The sequence below is a fragment of the Oryzias latipes genome, chromosome 4 (genome assembly GCF_002234675.1).
Source record: "Oryzias latipes chromosome 4, ASM223467v1".
Lineage (NCBI taxonomy): Eukaryota > Metazoa > Chordata > Actinopteri > Beloniformes > Adrianichthyidae > Oryzias > Oryzias latipes.
Genome location: NC_019862.2, coordinates 19,707,110 through 19,729,310, shown reverse-complemented (window position 1 = coordinate 19,729,310; position 22,201 = coordinate 19,707,110). Strand labels below are relative to the sequence as shown.

Here is a 22,201-nt window from a genome sequence, read left to right as displayed (position 1 = left end):
CATCTCTTGAGTCCAATGTTTTTCTGTTTGGGTGACAAGTTGTGTTTATGTGACAAACAGCCATATGTCTAACAATTATTATTAACGGATCCACTGCCAATTACAGGGTTAAGCTGGACCTATAAGCTCACAAAACTATAAAGATGATCAACAATCCGGTGGTGTGACTCTCTTTAACTCCAAGAAATGAGGCACAAAATCAACATTCATGGCTTTTCTGTTTAAGCATCTATAACTTAACAAATTACCCAAACTTTAACATATTTTAAGAAAACCTTTACCTCCAGCCGTCTGTCTGCTCTTTGGAGTAGGTAGCCCAGCTCCAAATCCTGGAGGTCCATCTCAAACCCTAAGTAGTTCTCTGTGGAGTCTGCCACCAAAGGCCTGCAGACCCCTTGCACCAGGGCAAAGCCTGGGTTGCAGCTCCCACAGCGGGTGAGGTTGTCTGGTGTGCATGATGCACAGCCGGAACCTTCCCCAACCACGCAGGGTGAAGGCATCTGACAGGGGATGTGTTCATATCGACAGCTGCAGCTGCGGAGCTCCTCTGAAAACGTGCCGAGTTGATTGTTCTCTGAGCAGTATAGGAGAGACTGGAAATGACCGAGCCAATAGGACCGAGACCTGCATGAGAAAAAAATTAAAGATATGTAAACAAAAGGGATAAGAAAAAAGTCCACACTCATCTTTCAACTAGTCAGTGCATGCTTGATATTGTAATTAAAAAAATAAATAAAATAAAACATATAGGTTGGCAATTAAATTGCAATTTTAAGCAAAAAAAAAAAGAAAAATCTGGCTTCTAAGCAAGATCATTCTACATGTTTCTGGCTCTCTGGTATTGTTGTGGATGTTTTATTAATTTCCTTTCAGTTGGAGTTGCATTTGCAAAGACTTTAAGCACAGAAAGTGTTAGGGAAGAAAATGAAAGACACAAGAGAGAGGAAGCTGTCTTTGATCAGTTTGTAACATGAATATAAGAAGTGCACTGCAGCCGCGGGGTGACATAGTCGCAGAAATGCACACGATTCCCCCATGTAAACTGCAGTTTGATTCCCCTCTGTTGCAATTTCTCAGCTGTGATCCCTTTATGCCTCTTCCCTCGCTTTACTGAGTGAAGAGGAGGAAAACTCTGAATTTACCGCTAGGTTTCTCATGGAAAAATAACTTCTTTGATAAGGTTGTATTGAGGTAAACTGTATTCCAATCTCAAAGTGTTTTTTGGGAGGGATCTTTTTAAAGGATCTTTCTATCATATTTAAATTAAACTGGCTAGCTGGACCTTAGAACATCACTGATTTGGATTACAAAAACCGTCAGAGATAGGAAAAGTCATAGGAAACAAACCAAAAAGACTCTCTCTCTCTATCACAGGCCACCTGCAGGTTAGGTATTTCCCCTCCTACAGCTTCAGCAAAGCAAATCTGTTGTCAGGACAAGGGCACATTTGTACTGCTAGTCCCCTGGTGTGATTATGTACGGCCTTTATGCCACAACTTCTCTCCCACTGTGCTGCTGTTTTAAACCACAGTGTACTCAATAAATAAATAACCCTAAAATAAAAACAAGGATTTGTCTTTTCATGACAACTTTAAGCAGCCATTAAAAAGAAGATATAAACGTGGAAAATGTTCTCTCTTTAATTAGAAGTTCAGCATATTTCTACTACTTCCAAAGATAAAGTTGGATTATTATGACAATGTATTATAATTGGTGGACATAAAGAAAAAAAAATTTAAGGTGGCCAAAAAAATGTTGAGAAACATTGGATTACCTTTTTTTGATTTTTGTTGGCTTCCAGGTAAAAAATAAAAAAATAAAAAAAAGAGCAAAGACTTTGTACAATTTGGTTTCACATTGTAGCAAATTCTCCAAAGATTGAATTCCTGTAAAATGTTGGGATATAAAATTCCAGAAACTGATTTTGTACCACATTTTAGGAAAATTTAAAGTAAAATAAGCTTAAAATTGCCCATTTCTTTATTCAAGTATTTGTAAATCAGGAGCTTTAGGTGTGATGTAGAATCTACTAGGGCAAGCCACAATCTCCCTGCTCCGCTTCATTTGGATGCATCCACTAGTAGACAAATAGATCCATGAACATCTTCATTTTCCTCATCCAACCCGGCATCTGACCCAATATTGCTTGTCATTTTGTTAAACGGGTAATGTTAGATTGAGGGTAAACAGATACGTAAACAGATGGATGACTAAAGGGTGCAAGGGAGGTTGGCATAATATACGACAATAGTCCCATCCAAAACTCAGATCTACTGCCGCTCTGCAGAAACTGTGTTCTAGAAAACAAAGCAATTTTTCACTAAAGGGATACATCAAGATGATATTTGACATTTTGTGTTTTAGTTCTGCTGGTTTAGTTCTGCTGGGCTGTAAAAACGTCTTCGCTGCTGTGGTGAAGACATGGTGTTAAGTCACTTTTCGGTTTAGTTGAATTTCTTTTTTGTACAAGTTGTTGATTGATTTAAATCAAGCCTACATCAAGTCCTTTTGCACTTTTTTCAAAGTCTACTTATAATAAACATAAAAATGTGCAATATGGCTAAACCATCACACCACCATTTCAGGTAAATATTTTTGAATTCAGTAATTTTGAGGATTGTGGTCTCTTGTTTACTCTGTTTGAATTCAGGGCGTTTTCTTATTTTTTGTCCTGTGAGTGTTTCTGGTTTGGTACGTTGTACATTATTCCAGGTTCGAGGTAATTGTCCACTGCAGTCTTCATTTAAATGAATCACCGTCATTTTGGCCCATTTCAATTCATCCGCTGCTATCCCCTCTATTTGGTTCTCTCTTATTTGCTCATGTTTAATTTTATGTGTCAAAACCTGCTCTTCTAGATTTTGGGCCCGACTCCACCTGTTCCTGACCCTGTTGTACAATTGAAAATATTTGGTTGAGTCCAGACAAAACGATCCAACAACATTTTCTGCAGTCATAGAAACTAATTCGTTTTCTGTTTGTTATGATTTATCTTTCTGTTAGGGTGGTTACTGTGAGTAAGGCATGTTTCGTTTTACTTGTAACTAATTTTTTTGCACATTATTAATTTTGCTAATTTCCTTTCTTCGTATTTTTTTTGTCCAAGGCATTTTAAATTTCTGTTATCTTTTTTCCTTTTCTTTTCTCCATTTTTTTTTGTATCAGCAAATTTATCTCAGACAGTTTGTGTTTGAGTCTTTGCCCCTGCACTTGTCTTTTGAGTGGATTCCTGCACCTTGGGTCGTGTCTTATCTCGATGCTGTTTAGCTGCCAAAATGGATCATGTTTTCATCAGACTGTCAATTAAGTTGGATGTTTCTCCCGCCTTCCTCTGATGCTTCCCTCTTTAATAATGTCCCTATAATTAAATTTGTCATTATCAATCTTCTTTGTGCTGTAATCTGCTGCAATGATTGCAGACTTATGAAAACATGACTTTGGCAAATGTTTGTGCATTAGTATTTTCAAGCTGTTGATTTGGGTGTGAATGGTCTAAGCTAACAAAACCAAGTGAACACTACTTCTCATAGCCCAGCATGATGCTCTTTAATTCTGACTAAAACTGTTTAATAATTTAAAGAAACAAATTAAGAATAAACCTAAAAAAATTGTATTCTTAGTTTTTTTAAATGAAATAGAAGCTTTTAAACATTCTGATTGTAGATGATGCTTTTTTGTTTATCTTTTTTTGTGAACTCCAGCTACTATTACACGACCATTTAAATTAAATTTGTTTTCACAGAAAATCTATTTAATCAAGTAAGTTTCCTGTGTATGTCCCATTCATGCCAAGCCATTCCAATTAAATATCTTTTATATTCATTTTTTTGGTCAAAACAATTCACATATAAAATTTGAAAGCCCTGAACAAATAAAATAAATGACATAAAACTATAAAACTGACAAATAATGGGTCATTACTTTGAACACTGCAAAATCCACCTAAAATAGCCAGTTTCACAACAGATCTTATCACAGAGAAGAAACCAAATAGCTGAAAAAAAAAGCAATATATTAAAAAAATCAGCTGAGAAAACATCTACCAACTGATGAGGTTATCTGATGTAAGGTCAATAACTCAATTAGCCTTAAAAAGGATGTCTTACAGAATCAGAGTCTTCTAGAAGTGAAGATTGGCAAAAGCTCTCCAGTTTGTGAAAGACTATACTGGTGGAATGCCTAAAGTTTTGTTTCTTTTTTTTTCCATGTTAAAATTACAGTACGGTATCTTTTCAGATTTCATCATCAAAAAGTGAAGGTGATTATTCTCCGTTTTAGGAGGCAAGGTGACAAACCTTTTGTTTTAGGCTATCGCTCAAAACTACATCATTGGTAGAATGTGCCGATAACTCAGCCAAGAAATATTTCAAATTGTAGATGCCAATCAAAGCTGTATTAGAAAAAAAGTAAGCCATAATAAAACAGTCTAAGAGTGCACATGTGTCCTGTTGGCCAGGAATCACGTGAATTTGGACTGTTTGGTCAGTTGAGCTCAAATGTGACATTTTTGTTAAATATTTGCAGTAAAATATGCTTCAACTCTCATCTGCCAGCTGATTTTTTTTCCATTCATGTTGTACTTCAAAGGGGACGCATTCAATATATTTTCCTTTCTATGTTGACTGCTTTTTATGTGGGCTCCATGATGAATGTGGTAAAAACAACATCTCATTAAAAAGGGAGGTAACATTAACAGGCCAGGTAAAAAATAAATAAAACATAAAAAGTATACAGAACACAAGCTACAAGCAGCACATAAAGAATGCATGCTTTTGTCCAAACATGCTGATTGTCATAAATCCTAATTAGTATGACTGCAACAAAACGGCAAATGCATGAAAGAAAAAGAAAACCAATTAATCACAAAAGTTGTCAGACAAGGCATTATTTGACTGCTCTGCCACAAGGGATTGTGGGACATCATAGTGTTTTTTGTTTTTGTTTTCTTTTACTGGGGATTTAGATGTTTACCAAGGGTGAAACTATTCTGTAGAAGAGTAGAAATGACAAAATACAAAAATGTGTAGAAATGAGCCCTTATGCCCTTCCACACTGAATGTTGTCAAAAAATAAGGTCAAAACATCATTTATTTCTGTCATTGCAGCTTTCCAGAGCTTTCCACTGGTACCCCCCCCCCCCCCCCCCCCCTTCATAGCATACTTGTACATGGAGTCAAATTAAAATGATAACTCTTGGTACATAAAAGAGCATTTCCACATGGAAATCCAGTTGGAGTCTATTACTTTAAAATGTTTCTGCACCACTGGAACATGATGCATTCAATTCATTCAGGAACCTTTCTGAACAACAAAAAGACTATTTTCCAACATTCAGGGCGTTTTATGTACTCACTCCACTTTAAGCAGAAAATAGTCCTACTCAATGACAAACGGTCCTCCATCTGCTTTGCTATTCACCCCACCAAAGAAGACGACCAAAGCTTTACTACAGACAATAAAAGAACAAAAAACAAGAGAAAAGTCACTGAATACTTTGATTAAAGTTTTTGGCCTTTTTTCGTCATTGGATAGATGGGTCCAGCAAAAAAGAAAACAAAAAACAAAACAAGAAACACACTCAAGGTATTTAAAAAAAACAGTCATCTTCTTTGGAATAATTTTTATTTTCATTTAAAAAGTTGACAGTGCTTTTTAGAAAGATTAGTAAATTGGCTACCTTTTTAAGGGTGAACCTATTGCATAAAAAATCAATGTATAAGCCAACAATAAAAAAAAATACTGAAGCCCTCATTTGGACGACAATCTGTTTCATTAAACCTAATGGCCAAAGTTTGGGCAAAAAGTCTGCTGTGTCTGTCTTATCATTATCTGCCTAACAAAAGCCCAGCTGTCTGCTTCTACGACTGCCTTCTTCGCTCATAATTGTCAGCACAGTGCAGAAGTAACCCCCAAGAAAGAAGAAAAAAGAAAATCAATCACACGTCTCATCTATTCCAACTGCTGAGAACAGGATGTTAACGGGGGAGCCTGTGTTTCTCTCCAAGGCAAACTGACAAACAACCCACTCCATATCTCTTTCCACTGAGACTGAACTTATAAAGAGGCAGAAGCATCAAAATTGATGACGCAGATGAGCATTGCTTGGATAAGGGCCACGAAACTTCTTGGCAAAGTGGGTGGGAGTATCAACTGCATGGATCGGTGATTAATGTGTGTTTTGGCAATGGGGTGCAATGAACGCGAACAATTAAGAAGGGGGAACACTTCCACAGAACAAGGAGAGCAAAGAATAAACGGCAGGACATGAAGAGAGCTATATAGATTAATCTGACAGCTGATCTATGTGCTGTCGCCGCTACGGTTGCAGCCGAAAAATTGAAGGCGGTGTGGCAGACATTGATGGTTGGATGCACCACCATGTGAAAACACCTCTTCAACTTATAGCAATGGAATGCCTGCAGTTTCTCTGACAAAAAAAGTGAGTGTTTTCCGCTCTGTGGTTAATGACTGTCTTCACTCAACTGCAGAGACTGCGCTTGCATAATGTTGAAGATCCGTCTCATTTTTGCTTTTCCTTCTCCAGAAACGCTGTTCTAAAGAAATTACATTAGCAGTACAGTGCATTGTTTAGGTGTTTTATTTTGTTGCTAATGTTTGCTTGTTCTGTAACATGTTCACCTTGACCACAGTTGATGGTCATTTCTGTTTTATTTTCATAATCTTAGTTCACTTTTGGTTTCATCTAGTATAATTTCTGTCAACAAATTACCCGCACCTTTTCTTGTGCTAGTCTCCTCCACCTTTTTGGAAAAAGGTCATAGATTTATACCAAATCCAAAAGGGAAATTTAGAGATGGATAAGAAAATGAGATCCCTACTGGTCTTTACCACTGGTCTTTATACTGTCTGTTAATTTGATCTGACCATAAAGCTTGTTTTCTGACAAATTATCTAAAATTTGTTGCTAAATTGTTTATGTTTTTAACTCTCTTGGTCATTTGACAAGTAATCCCTTAGTCACAACTGAACTTATGCTGGACAGGGGCAGTCCAGTCACATTTCTACTAGATATTATTCAAAATCTAAGTTCAAATCTAAGTTCAAAGTGGCTGATAAGAAATATCTGATGACCCAGCATTCTAGCAGAATTTAAATGCAACATCTACACCAGGCACGTGCACATATCGGGCCCTAGGGGTGCTTGAGCACCTGCCTTTTTTGCCTCGTCAATAAAAAAAGTGCCCTAGTGCCCTGCTTTTTTTTGTTTCTTTTCTTTTTGCTTTGCTTTAACATTAATACATTTCTGTTAGAGACAAGAAAAAAAACATGCCCAGTATTCTATCAAACCCATTTTCTTGTAATATGGGGGTTCTTAGCCACCTCTTCTGTCTTTGCGGCTCTGCTTGGACTCATAGCCACCAGAGAGTTGGGGACAGCCGTGGACAGCGAGAGAATCTACTACTCTACGGAAAACCAAAGACACGACGCGACAGTATCTGAGAGTTCTGGTCAACTAGTAACAATCCACTGATTGAACGATCTTAAATATGGTTCATACGTAAGAAAAATGCACTCTATTAGTCAAAGAGTTTGTTTCTTCTTTAGGCAGACATCTGAGCAGCACATCAACTCAACACAGAGCAAGTCGTGCAGGGATCGGAAGTTGGGTACTGGGTTCAAAATAAAACACAGAGGGAATTCCAAAATAAATGAACAGTATTTATGGCAAGTTCATAGCTTCCTCACTACAGGTCTGTGACTAAATGTATCTGTTTAACGTAATATTTTCTGATTTAAAAATGTTTTTTTTAAACTCTGTATCATCCAGTTCCACAATCTTCTGTTTTAAAATCTTTCCAATCGCAACAAAAGTCTCTGCTTATAGAATAGGATTCAAAAGAGAATTTAGCTGTGAATCCCAATTTAGAACAAGAGTCACATTGGATACAGCTGTCAGGAAGTGCAGGTTTAGGAGCCAAAATGCAGGAAACTGGGCTTGTTGGCAGAAACATACCGGTAAGCATTTAATAAATTTAATCTAAACAGGAGCGTGGAGAAAAAAAAAAAAAAACGTGTGACCTGACAAGGTATACCAGATACTTCTACTCACTGCAAGTCCACAGTTATGCACACAATGTGTTCTAAGAGTTACAAATCACAAATTACGCACACACAAATTAAGAATTAAACACACACAAATGGAATGTTACACACAAACAGGCAGAGTAAGTTACAAATCAAGAATAATGCTAACACAAATCCAGTGGGTCTATTTTCTCTCCACACAGTGTTTGCATGAAGTCAATAAGGAGCCAGTGCACACATCTCTCTAATGATGCTGTGTAAAGAGCACCAGCTGTACGTCATAAGTAAGTGTTACTTACATTATCCTTACAAATACTACACATTACATTTACAATACGGATGACAATGGTAAGTTCCATCTTTAAAACGGCCATTCGGGTAGAATCCTCAAAGGAAATGCAAGACCGAGCTCCTCTAAGGAGGTAGCCCCTCCTGTCTAAGACTCTCTATGGGCCTGGACAACCCAAAAAAACCTGCACTACTCATTTCGGTAGTACTAATTACCATGTATAGGTGCATGTGACTAAGGCATAAGAAAGGTAAAAGGGGTGGTGGGGTATGGTAACCTGTGGTCATTTGATCTTTGTACCAAACTTACCAAAACATTGTATAAAGTCCTAGTTGTCACACACCTGATTGTGTGGAATGTGCTCCCCGCATGCTGTTGAGTCACCCAGAGAGCTATAGACACAGCTGCAAGGCTTTAAACTATGTCAAACAGGTAGAAACCGGGGAGTATTTTTAGTCTTTGGCATGTCTCAATTGTGGTTTGAATCCACCATCTCTCAATGTAAGAGCAGGAATTCTATCACAGTCAGTAAGCCTCAAATCTGAAAGAATTCTTTAGCACACACTATTACATTTCTAATATTTCCTCAAGATTCCAATGAGGCTTTGTTCTTAAATGTTTAACAGGTGCTAAAAAAAAGCAAACAGATTTTTGTAAGTACTGGTAAATAAAAAAGGTAATTTACTTCCTCTAAAATTAATCAGAATTGTTACTTTTTTTTTACCTTTTAAAAGGTAAAATTTTATTAAGAAAAAGTTTGCAGTGATAGAAAGCTAGTTCTAAGAGCATATTAATGGCCTTCATATACGCTTTACTATAGAAGCGAGAGTTCAACATGGACATGGAATATTAAACTCTGGCCAATTTTGGCTGTGTCTATGTGCATGTTTGCATCAAAGCTCTAGATGTTTAAAAAAATGATGGTGAGAATGTACTGTGATGGAAACTCAATGAGGTGTAGAATGAACATCTTCTAAAGACAAAAAGAAATAAAAAAGTCTGAGTGTGTTCTTGAATTGCATCCAGTACAGCACAACTCAGGAATTTTAAAGAGAAAGGCCCACACATCTCATTTTGTGAAAAGGTCTATGGAATACAATTGAACCTTCTTCAGAAATCCCTGCAACCCTGGAGTCCTCAATGCAGGCAAATATGAATAATGCAGTAATTTATTGGTAAATCAGACTAAAATGATTTGCTTTGTTTGTCAAATGTAAAGATTTCCCAGAATCTGTTTGTTTTTAGTTGAAATGCCAGTGCAGCTTGTTTGTTTTGAAAGACATAGATTTTCTTTTCTGTTCTTGTAATTGATGGAAAGGTGAAAAAAAGAGAAGTTTAAATTATGAGCTGTTTGAAACTTTTGGAAAGTTTCAGAGGTGTAGAATAAACGACAGTACAGGAATGATGTGTGCAAAGGTAATAGAGACGAATGGAATGCACTCTCACCGCTCTCTTGGCATGCGAACTTGTGGCTGTCGGTGACATCTTTTGCTGAGACTGAAAAGCTTGAAGATGACTCTCTGGGCTCGCTTGGTTAAAACGCGCACGCTGTTCTCCAGCTGTTCATACCGCCACTGAAAGGAGCTGTCCGTGGACCACAAGTGCTGTATAGTTGACATGTTCAGGTAGTAGTTCTGGGGAAGCCTTGTATAAAAAGCCTTGAATTCATCTATAACAGAGTGACAAAACTATTGTTAGTGTCAATATTGTACAAATGTTGGTGTTCGGCAACACCCACTTCAACCGAGCATGAGGTGAATGTAGGTTCACCTATAAAAAGAGCAGCATGAGTAGAAAAGCTGGCTATAACAAAGAAAATAAAAGACGCATGAACACATTTGAAGAAAATTATATGAGAATAGTAGTTTTTAATTAATTAGAAAACCCTTTTTTGATGAACACATAATGTTGCACAATTTAAGGTAATTATGAAGAATTTTATGACAACTCTAACCTTTTATTCAGCAAATATGGAATTAAGGTGGAAACAAAATTTTAATGCCCTTATTTTAAAATTGTTTTATACTTGTGTTGAAATTTGCATTTTAGCTTCACAATTTAACTTTGTGTCTTTCTGTGGTTATGCAAAAAAAGATTAATCTCCGTTTTAATCTATATTATCTATTATTTAAGCGATAATTCCTGACAAGATGTCTGTTTATTCTTAAATAAAGGACAAAGCAGATCATTTGGGATAGTTGCTTCTGCAAAGTCCATTTAACTCTGATGATGGACACTTAAAAGGGCATCATCTTGCTTTAACCATTGTGACTTCCCAAAGTAATATATCTGTACTTTAATCGAGTTACTTTTTAGGTTTAAATTTTTGTTCACAAAAGACGGGGCTCTTTGATACGCATTGCAAAGCGTTGTCATGGCTACTGAGCCTGCAGTGATCTTGCTCTCCCACAGCAGAGAGTGTGTCTTTGTTGTTACTTGACTAAAACAAGCAGTGAGAGCTGAACTTTCCCTCTGTTTAGAACCAAAGTCAAAAGTCTTAATTGTTCGATTCCTCTGGTGTCTCCTCCCTGTGTCTCATCTCCTCCTTTCTTTTTTCTCTTTTCTTTTTTTTGCTTCATCCTAGTCTTTAATAGGGATGGATATTGTTAAGGTTTTAACGGTACTACTCCTCTAATGATACTACTTATGGATCCGGTATTTTAACGATAGTCTTATCGATACTTTTTGAGGACGAAAAATAAATAAATAACAAATTAAGAACATAAAGTATTTCCTCAGTATTATTTTATTATTATTATTTTACTTTATACACTTTCCAATTTGAAAAGTAAAATACATGAAAAAATAAGAAAGAAAAATAAAAGAAAAATAAACTGCAATCTTTTGACATATTGCTGTCATGATGTAAATATGAACTCAAACATTTATTTAATTTGTTTTATAAGGTCATTCCAGAGAAAGTCTCTGCTTCAACTCCCGCAGTGAGAGCTGCGTTTCAATCTGAGGCCAGTGTTTCTCTGACAGTTTGAAGCCAAGCCCCTCCCCCGCCTCTCTACCTGCTTTTCCTCTCTACCTGTTTACCTGTTTATATCCTCTGCAGCTGATAGTTGTTTCCCCCCGCGCTCCTCAGTGTATCCTACACAGACAGCGCAAAATACGGTCATCATAGTCGGGGCACCATAGTGCAGATTCAATTAATTTTGCGCGCACGCCGCGTGCTGTCTGGACAACAGTCCCGCCCCCCGTGCACACAAATAGCCAGACAGACATCTCCTCTTCAGCGAGAATAGCGAAATTAATATCATCATTAATTACCGGAAAATTGACTGACTTGGTGAGTTAAATAAGGCAGATAACGTTTATATCTTGTGGGACACAAAAAATGCGACTTCTCCAGTACCGATAGCAGAACCGTTGAGGTCAGATCTTAACGATACTACGGTCTTGAAGAATGTTGCCCCGGGGCTTGTTCAATACCGGGGCTCGGTACCCATCCCTAGTTTTTATAATGATCAAATTCACCAAACAGGTAAAAGGAAACTATAAAATCACCCATCTTTTCTACTGTCTTGGTGTTGTGATAAACTGTAGAATAAGGTACATTAACACATTTTTCATTCATTTTCTATACCGTTTTATCCCTTTCGGGGTCACGGGGCTGCCGGAGCCTATCCCGGCCACTTGTGGGCGAAGGCAGGGGGGACACCCTGAACAAGTCGCCAGTTTGTTGCAGGGTAGAATGTCCTCACACACACACCCATTCACTCCCGCACTCACACCTAGGGTCAATTTAGAGTTGCCAATTAACCTATGAAGCATGTTTTTGGATGGTGGGAGAAAGCCGGAGAGACCGGAGAGAACCCACGCATACACGGGGAGAACATGCAAACTCCACACAGAAAGGTCCCCCATTGATGTTGTGTCTCGGGACTTGAACCGGGGGCCTTCTTTTTTTTTTTTTTTTTTTTTTTTTTTCTTAACTTGTCCTGTCCAACAGCTAGGCAGACAGATGAGAGCTGAGGGCCTCTTGGGAACCGGGGGCCTTCTTGCTGTGAGGCAAGGGCGCTAACCACTGCGCCACCGTGCAGCCCACATTAACACATCTTTTGTTGAATTAATACGTTTTTGATAATTTTTTTTGGATTGCTCAGGAAAGAGTTTGTACTGTTTTGTTTTTTTTTTTTTTATCTGAAAGCACTTTCACAGCAATGTTTGGGTTAGATTAAAAATTAATTACATATCTTATTGAATTCATCGCTCAAACATATACATATAAACACATATAAACACTAGATTTGATAAAAGTATAAACCCAAGTAAAATCACGTTAACATTAACATTAGTGAAGTGAAAGTGGTGAGGGACAGCAGAACAGAGCAAACAGAGATAGTTTTCTCATCTTACTCTCAATAATTCCAATTTGTTCATGCAAACGCCTTAGTTTTCTCACATCTATGGGTTTTTCATTGGTATTTTTGAGAAGCATGGGGAAAAACTGGGTCAGAACATAAGATGCAAGGGTAAAGTTTAAGCAGTTACACTCTACAGCTACACTAAAATACAAGTTACAAGAGTAGCATATGTTCTCTCTCTTCCAGTCATGTTTGTGAAAAGTTTTCAAGCTACTGATTAGATCACATTAAAGCTAACAATCTCTTCCAGTAACTTTTCTATCTCTGTCTTTATTTTCCTATTTTGTTCAAGTGACAAGTTTATCAAACACCTCAATTCAAACACCATGTATGAAACTTAGATCTTAGGTATTGACAAAAGCAAAGTTTTGGCAATACTCTGTTTGTATTTTGCGTTTTTCTTAAGAGATTTTTGACCCACAAGGTGTGGATTTCGGGTGGGCGCAGCGTTTACAGCGCCGTTGTAGGTACCATAACGATTCGGCCTGCAACAACTGTTTGGGGTCTTTCGACCAGTTCTAACATCACATTATGTAATTGGCTGTCCGTTGGTCCGATGACGTGTCAGATAGTGATTGATCTGCACAAATTACATTACTACTAAGAAGATATTATGCGGTCCGTTGTAAACAAACAGAGCTCCGACACAGAGCTAGATTATTTTCTAAACTTGCTTTTTTCATTATGATTACTATTAAGTGCATTTGCAGCCGAACAGACTGCGGTCCAAACCCTTCTCCGGACCGCACACTATAACAAAGCACCTTCCCTGCCTGCAAACACAAAGCAACAAGATTCCAGCTGCTCTGCTCAGAGATACTGTACAGCTTGCTCGTGTGGAGCAGCAGGTTCATTGTAACAGCCACAGATCTTTTTACAAAGTGAATTGTGGCAAAAAAATTCAGACACAAATTATGAATGAAAAAAACTTTAGGTTACAAAAGGAAACATGAAAGGAAAACATGTAGAGCCCCAACAGATCTCCACGCCAAGTGGGGTTACCATAGTGTGACATTATCCTCAGTCGAAAGGACCCCGAACGGTTATTGCAGGCCGAATGGTGATGGTACCTACAGCGGTGGTATAATTGCAGAGGTCCAAATGCATTTTTGGACATAGATTCCTGTGATAATATAAAGCCTTGAGGTATTTCCATAAATGGCTAAATTTATAGATTTAGTCTGCACATAGTGGAGATGAAGGGCTACACAACCAACTTTAATTTTGAAAAAGCATGGCTTTTTCTGTGTAAAATTACGACTTTTTTAATATAATTATTCTCCTAAATGTTTGACTTTTTTCTTAAACTTTTACGACTTTATTCTCATATATTGATTATAAGTTTGTCTTTCATGTTGACCCTAATACTCTGTCATGTCAAACAACCAAACTATAATTTTTGTGAAAACAAGAAAAAGGTGCTCTAACTAAACTTATAGGATTATTTCTAACCATGGTGTATTAAGCAGTGAAGAACCAGAGACTCTCTTGCACACCCAGACAAAGGTAGAAAAGCTTTTCAGAAAACACGCTTCTTGTGTTAAAACGTTCAGACAGCAAATATATGCCAAATGCTTTCTGTAAATGTGAAAGAAAAGATCAAATGATAACGCTGCAAAGCTAAGACCCAGAATTCCTGATCTAAGTTTGGGTCACTGCTGTGACTCCTTTGCATTTTCTTCTGCTGATAAAGAAGCAAGCTGTGATATTCCTTGCTGAAGGACACGTTTATGACACGGATGCATGTCAGCAGTCTGGGCACGCTCCTGCCCTTGCTTCACAGCCAGCTATTAAAATATAAACTCAGTGGGTAATTGCACTAAGCGATATTTCAGCAAAACCTAAAGAACAAGAAAAAAAAGAAAAGACATCCATTTTGACTTCACCTGAGCAATAATGACCAAGGCAGGGTGACCGAGCACTGCAATAATAACGAAACATTGTGCAAAGAGCTCCCATTCAACTTCGGTTTCCACGGTGATATGAAAGGATGTTCCAGCAATAAATGGGTTTTATGGCAGATTAATCTGTGGCAGACTTATTTTACACTACCTGATGCTGATTTTTTTTTTTTACTCATGGCATGTCAAATCGTCATGTTGTTTATTTTTTTAAGAGTAGAAGAATCCATGATCCTCAGTGAAATACTCATCACCCCCACTTCTTTTTATTTAGTTTACATAAAGTGTTCCACATTAGTAAGAATGCTAAAACTCATTAGTGTTTGCACATGACCTCTCACCTGATTCCTCAAACTCTTTGTAAAGGATCCCCCACGTCTCTGTGATCCTTTCCAGGCTCTCCTCCATAGCTTGAATGTCCATATAGGGGCAGTTGCACTCCGGAAATTTGGGGTCACAGTTGCACCAGCAGTCATTTTCTTTGCACACAAACTCACCCTCCCCATTGCAGGTTATATAGCTCAGAGCAGCCAGCACAAAACTCTCTCTCAAGTAGTCTGGTAGAATGACTTGCAGGCCTGTAAAAAATCAGACTGGTTTTAATAAACCACCATGAAAACTAGCAACTCATGGAGAAACTTTGTACATGCTTCTTTTGAATCAGCAGCTCTGTCTATAAAATCTGCAATTCTTTTTGTTATCCTACATAAGAAATAATTTCCTTTATTGTTTCTTGTTTATCCAAGCAGAATTGATAAAGACCAAAAAATAAAAACAACCACAAACCTTGCAGCTGGATTTTGTTTTCCGGGCTCTGAACCAAAACGGAGCTTACAGAGTCCAGGTTGTCATAGTTACTACACCCAAGAGGACCCGTTCTGGTCTCCGTCACCTGAGCAACAATGTACAAAAGAAAAAAAAAACTCATTTATTTGACTGCAGAGATAAGTTAGATTCCCTCACAATGATATCTCCTTAGAAAATACTTTGGTTTTATGAGCCAAAGGAAATGTTCCTTGTGCAATGTTAATGTTCTCCACTGTTGCATTAAAAGAAAGCAGTTTTTTTTTTTATTTTTTAACATAATCGACTGTGCTTATAAATGTGAGATGAATTTAAAGTGGGGTAAACTCATTTGGATTTCACTAAACTGCTGTAAGAGGGCTTTGCTGCAGTCACTTTTATGCAAGAACGCTCTGTTTATTTCATATTTCCTTTTTTTTCCAATTATTTGCACGGAGATTGATTGCAAAAGTTTTGATTGACCTTTTACAACAAAGGCCTTCCAATAAAAATCCCCTTTTCCACTTCATTTGCAAGAGGAGGTCTTATTTCAGCGTTCTCCATTTTTTCGGGGGCCGAGGAGCATCCAACCGGATCTCATTTTTCTCTCTTTGTGCTTGTGGGGCGCCGTATGCCGTTCAGTGATTTGTCCTGGTCAGGCTTGTCAGAGGACAGTTGGTGTAAAGCGACAGATGGATGAGGCGAGACAATGAGGGTCAGTCGATCAGTAACACCATCATAAAGGACTGAAGGTCTCAGGAACTCATAAGGCTGCCAACTAAAGGTATACTTTGTACTTTCTAATGGTAAAAAATAAAGGTTCATAGACTGATAAAATAACCATTTATGAGGTAAAAAAAAGAAAAATTGGAAGTAATGTATTTCATCCTACTTAGATACACACATACAGTAGATGTGTGTATGTTAGAAGACTCTTGCTTCCTGTCTGAGAGGTTTTATTCTGATATGAGTTTAAGGAAATGAGAAACAATGCTTCAAGTCCACATGAATATTAAAACCATAAAAATGAATAATTTGATTTGCCATATGATAAGCCATAAGGCAAATACACTGAGTGATGAGCAGAACATTCAATTTCCGTTTTGCTTACAAGCTGCTACTCACTATTGATACATTTTTGTATTGCAAAAATACTTATTAGGACATTATGAACCACCTTTATGAGATAGAGGTGAAATGACAAATTTATTTTACTGTTTGGTGTCTTTCTTTACAAAATATTTTTATAGTTTAACAGCCACATACATAAAACTGCGAGAAGTCATGAGTGCAATTGTGGAAACACAGACGCAGAAACAAGCACGCTGCATCTTCTAATCGGCTTTACATGGAACCGTGCATACTTATTTTTTCTGCTTTTACCAAATCTCAGCTTGAAATTTTATGCATGTTCATGTGCCTGATTTCCCTTTGCATCATAATCAATTGATAGATGCAGACGCTTCCTAAAAGAGGTATTTGCATTTAAATGTTTGCCAAGTTTTTAAAGAAGGCAGAGAGCTTAAAAAACAAAAGAAACAATCAAATGTTGGTATTTGGTAGATTGTGATTAATAAATGACTCGATGCATGTGAGTAGAAATGGAAAGTAAAATGTTCACTTCATTTGGCTATAATGAACAGAATCAAACGTTAGACTTTGTTGTTCACATTGTGTGACCATAAAATGTGTATTTTCCTACTAAATGACTATCTAATATAATTGCATGTTTTGTCTACAGATGTCTACATATGTTTTTGTGAAGAAATGTCTGATTCAAATCTAATCCTTTTCTAAAAACAAGCTGCACATTGACTCTTTGACCCAATATTCTGTATTAAGTGGGAGTGTCACGAAAGTGTAGAGGTCAAAATTAGCATTCTTTCTTTATTTCATGCCATTTTGATATGAAGAAATAGCCTAAAACAGACATGATAAATAAAGATAGACATTTAAAATAGTTAGTTTAACACCTACATATAATTTGTTGCTTAGCATCCAGCACTATGCACTACATTTTCCCTCCCAAATCTCCTTTTTTTAAAATTTTATTGTTGTAAAAAATACGGTTAACTTTGGTGTTTCTGCTAAGATACTTTGATGAACGTTTGACTAACAGTTACATCTACAAGATTTAAAGTGTTTTAACTAGAGAAAAAGCATTTTGGTTCAAATCATTTTCAATTTTTAGGACATTACTGGGAGTTTTAAATGTCCCTGTCAATTAATCATAGTCCTTTTCCCCAAGAACTTTTAATAAACAGAAATAAAATAAATAATAATAATAATTAAATGAATAATAATTATTATTATTATAATTATACTTATAATTGTAATTATTATTATTATAATAATAAAATTAACCAGAAATACTTCATACAGTTAATTTTTTTCCCCAAAAAGCATCCATTTTCTGAACCTGCTTAATCATTTTTGGGGTGACGGGGTTGCTGGAGCCTATCTCAGCTACTATTGGCAGTTTTACACCTGCCAGTCTGTGTGTCTACTCACACCTATACGCCATTTCGAGAGACAAATTAACCTATATGAAGCATGTTTATGGACTGTCGGAAGAAGCCAAAGTGCCCAGAGAAAACCCACACATGCTCTAGAAGAACATGCAAACTACACACAGAAAAGTCTCAGCCTTTTCACTGTGAAGCAAAAGTGCTAACCTCTACACCACTACACTACCAAGCAGCTCTTTTTAGCCAGTAATGATACTAAATTGTTTTAGACCCAAGATAACTGGAAATTCTGTGAAACCTGAAAAGGGAATCACTGCATCTATCCCAATTCTCTAAATGTCACAATTATTGCTATTCTGGATCTGAACCAGTTTTAACCACTGGCACCCAACTGAGATAACCAAGCCTACAAGCTAATTCTAAATCTTGAAAAAAAAAATGCATGATGTGTTGTTAATGCCGATGATGTGTTGTTAAGAATTAAACGGTTGGAAAGGTAGATTGACATGCTCACCATTACTATTACTATAAGTCTTACTGACTACAAAGGCACAGACATCAAGAGTGTCATTTCTATAGGTTTGGGTGTGTAAAATGTGTAGAAAGTTGATAACAAACACATCAAAATGGGTCGTGGATTGTGTCTGTTAAACAGGCAGATCACTGCAAAATCCATTCAACATATGTGGGGTTTCTAGCAGATCATGCCTCAATGTGGGAGGACTAGATGCAAATAGATTGAGGTAGCACACGCGATGTGATTAATAAAACCTGAAAAAGGTTTATGGCAGCTGTTTTTGCATCTTCATTTAACATGTCTGAAAGGCAAGTGTTCACCCCATGACGTTATGCACAAGTAGCTACACCTATTATCGCAACAAGGATACATATAAATCACTAAAAGCAATGAGAGTGCATCTTTTCTATTGACGTAAATACTACGCCTGAAGCAAAGATTAATGAGAGATATTACCTCTCCAGTATTGCAATCTTGTAGATTTTGGAAAACTTAAGAACTGATATGGAGCAAATTGTGGTAATTAAAACTGACAAAAACATTTATTTCTATATTCTCCTTTTTGACAATTTCCATTTTCACTTTAGTGTTTCTCAGGCATTTTACAACTCATTCCTCTCCATCAGTGTGTGGTATGCTTTTCCCCTTCTTCAGACCATTGTGCTCTGGGGGTTGCTAACATTGACAGCCCTTAGCTTCTCCACATAAGCTTTGCATGTTAAAGTTCCACTCCAATCACCTCTTGATCTATTGTACAAGCCTTACCACTGGATTTTTTAACTATGCATATTTCCTTTCTAGCCAAAAAACAAAAACAAACAAACAACCGTTTCTGCAAACCAGCAGTAGTTCATTAAAATTTGTCTCTGTTGGGATGGAGTAAGCCTGCCCCATTTCCCCTCATCCATCTGTTTACACGCTCTCCTGCTAGCTTATAGCCCCCTAACAACAGAGATATTATAAGAACAAAACAGTCTAAAAGACCCAAAATGCATGAGTTTTAATGTTTGAAGCTATAGATAGACATTTTGTTTTTGTTGCTTGAAATAAAAAGTCCCAAAAAAAAAAGTCAGGCATTGTCATTTATATTTTGAATGCCAAATGAAAAATATATATCTATATTCATTTAGGTCAAATAATTGGACTCTATCATATCACCACAGAGTTAGTTAAATCTTTTGTGTATCAATTAGTGGACCATTTAGAGATGCCTACTGACTCACGGTAAAGGGGAAGATGCACCTCCCTAGTGAGTTAACAAAGTGCATTTGCTATTATAAGAGTTTGACTAAGCCATCCTTTGTCTACAAGAAGATAACTTGAGATCAGAAGCTTCTGCTGTTTCCTCAGTCAAGTCTGCCACTATGTTGATCACTGTGTTTGGAAAAAAGTCGCTACATAAATAATGCCTCAGAATAGGAAATTATGTAAGTGCAACAAAAAGCCTCTACTCTCAAATGTACTGCAGTCATCACTCATTGTACAAACAAACAGGCTCTGCTCTGTGTTCTCACTCTTTAAAGGAAATGTAAATCCCTTCAATACATCACAGAAAAAACTCAGCTTTGTCTTCTAAATGACCTTCATTTTTCCCTTTGGATAGTGACAGCTCGGGGGTACTGGATCAGCAACCTTGCTCATTCATTCCTAAACTCGTTTGATTTCAAATTCATGCAGGGGTGCAATCTGTTCTGTTACTCTGCGGGTCATCGCTTTGTGGAAAGAATGTGTGTCTGAGGGTGAATCTGTCTCTCCTTTCACTCACTTTCCCCCCTGATGAAGGGTGAGTCTCTTCCCACCTGTCAGTCACACCAAATGACAGCCTTTGGCGCATGAACGCACATTCTCACCTCCACTCTTCCTTGTCTGTTGCTACAAAAAAATCCTTAATTTCGGTGGAACAGACGGAAGCATCTACCGCTTTGGCCGCCTGGGCTGCAGCATTCAATCCCCCAAAACAAACAGAATGTAGTGCGATGGTATTAGTATAGGGATACTGATTCAACAATGAAAGCTACACAAACCTCACACTTCTCAAGAAGTCGAAAAGGCACTGAGAATGCTCGTCCTCTTCTCTGCCACCTTATTACCCCCATGCCACCTAAAGGTGACAACCAGAGGCAGGAAGCTGTCACCCACCGTGTTTCACAGGACTCATTTATCTTCCCCCCACCATATGTGCTAATCACAGTGCTCGCTGCAGCATAGATGTGCTCACGGCAGCTGAAGATCCAATCTTAACACAAGCACGCTAATAAAGAACATAATCCTCTATTTTATTTTTTTAGGGTTTAATTAGGAGAAGAAAATTGTAATTTTATGACCTTGAAATATTCCTTTTCATGAACATGTAGGTTTATTGACTCATTAAGTGTTATCAACATTTGTTTTCTACTACATATGCAGACAAGATTTGTTTTTCTTGAATATGTCATTCATTGTTTCATTTTAGTTGAGTTTTTACATTATTTTAAAAACAATTTTAACGTTATTTCTTCAGTTGTGAGTTGTCAAATAACTTTCAATCTTTTTTTTGCTCAACAGCAACATATTGGATATGTTTTTTGCGATATCTAATTGCTTGTTTAGAAAAATAAATAAACGTTTTGTTTGTAAATGTATGTTTTTAGGAGTATGTTTTAATCAAAAAAAAGTGGTGACATGACATTTTCTGTGCAAAGTAGACCACCACCTGTCTGTGTTTGCATTATGATGTAGAGCAGGATGATATAATGGATGATTTACTGAAGGTCAAACAGTGTGAAATGGTTATTAATCACTGCACTTGATTGCGCTTCGAGAAGTCTGAACAGAAAATTCAGAGGCATTACCTTGATGGCAGTGGAGGCAATCTGGATGTGGTGCAGCTTGCGCAGAGTGCTTTCCCTGTCGATGAAGTAGGATGCAGCCAGCTGGTGCAGAGCTTCCAGGGTCACGGCGGAGGAGTTGCCTGAGTAATCACTCACCTCTGGAGCTTTTTTACTCAGCTTCCGCTTGTCGACAAATATTGTTAAGGCTTCTTCTCCTGCACAGTTAAACAAGAAATGGGTCCATCATTGTTTGATTAAAATAAGGCTGTAGTTACATTTGGCTTGCACATTTCTTTTAAGTGACTTGTTGCCAGTACATTTATATGCTCAATTTTTCTTTAATGTTGTTTTTGAAATAAATAAATACATGAAGACTTCAAAATTTAGGTCACAATTTTATAGCATTTGTTTTTTAGGTATTTTTTTACCTTTAAATACCCACTCAGATTATCTTTTGAGTTACTTTTAAATGTTCCAAGTGTTTTTTTTTTTCATTCTGATTTTGCCGTTTTCAGCCACAATCAAAGAGCCTGTGTTGTGTTGTAAAACAAAATGTCTGCAGGGCGGCAGTAATTCCCTGCTTCTGAATTGTGAGTGAGACGGTTGGTGCAATTGGTCCATCATTCATTACTGAGAGCTCTCCGTTTACATGCTCTCCCGTGAGCTTTCAGCCCACCACACCTCCAACCTACCATTGTCGGTACAACAAAACATGGTGAGCAATGTTGGAGCTATTCTGCCGTAGAAATGCCAGCTCATACGAGAAAAAACAAAGGCGCACATGAATCTATTTGTCTACAAGTGGATCCATCTGAATGGAGCGGAGCAGTGAGCTTGTGGCCCGACCAGTGAATTTCTAGGTCACAAATGACCTAGAAAATACCTTTAACTCAAATATCTTTAATTGGTTTGGAGCTTGATAAATAAACTTAGCTTCACTACATTGACCAGGTTTCTGTGTCAAACCTGAATTTTTGTTCACCAATATGCAAGTGATTTACTGAACTCCTCAAT

General features: G+C 37.3%; 1 protein-coding gene across 1 annotated transcript in view; it reads right to left on the bottom strand.

Annotated features, from left to right (window-relative positions):
- Window positions 1-22,201, bottom strand: part of LOC101162515 (BMP/retinoic acid-inducible neural-specific protein 3) — a 69,853-nt gene that overhangs the window by 4,010 nt on the left and 43,642 nt on the right. Inside the window, exons 4-8 of the mRNA XM_023954378.1 lie at window positions 21,209-21,402; window positions 15,396-15,501; window positions 14,951-15,187; window positions 9,782-10,004; window positions 282-624 (exon numbers count right to left, since the gene is read on the bottom strand). Coding sequence (XP_023810146.1) covers window positions 282-624; window positions 9,782-10,004; window positions 14,951-15,187; window positions 15,396-15,501; window positions 21,209-21,402 — 1,103 coding nt within the window. The remainder of the gene's footprint in view (window positions 1-281; window positions 625-9,781; window positions 10,005-14,950; window positions 15,188-15,395; window positions 15,502-21,208; window positions 21,403-22,201) is intronic.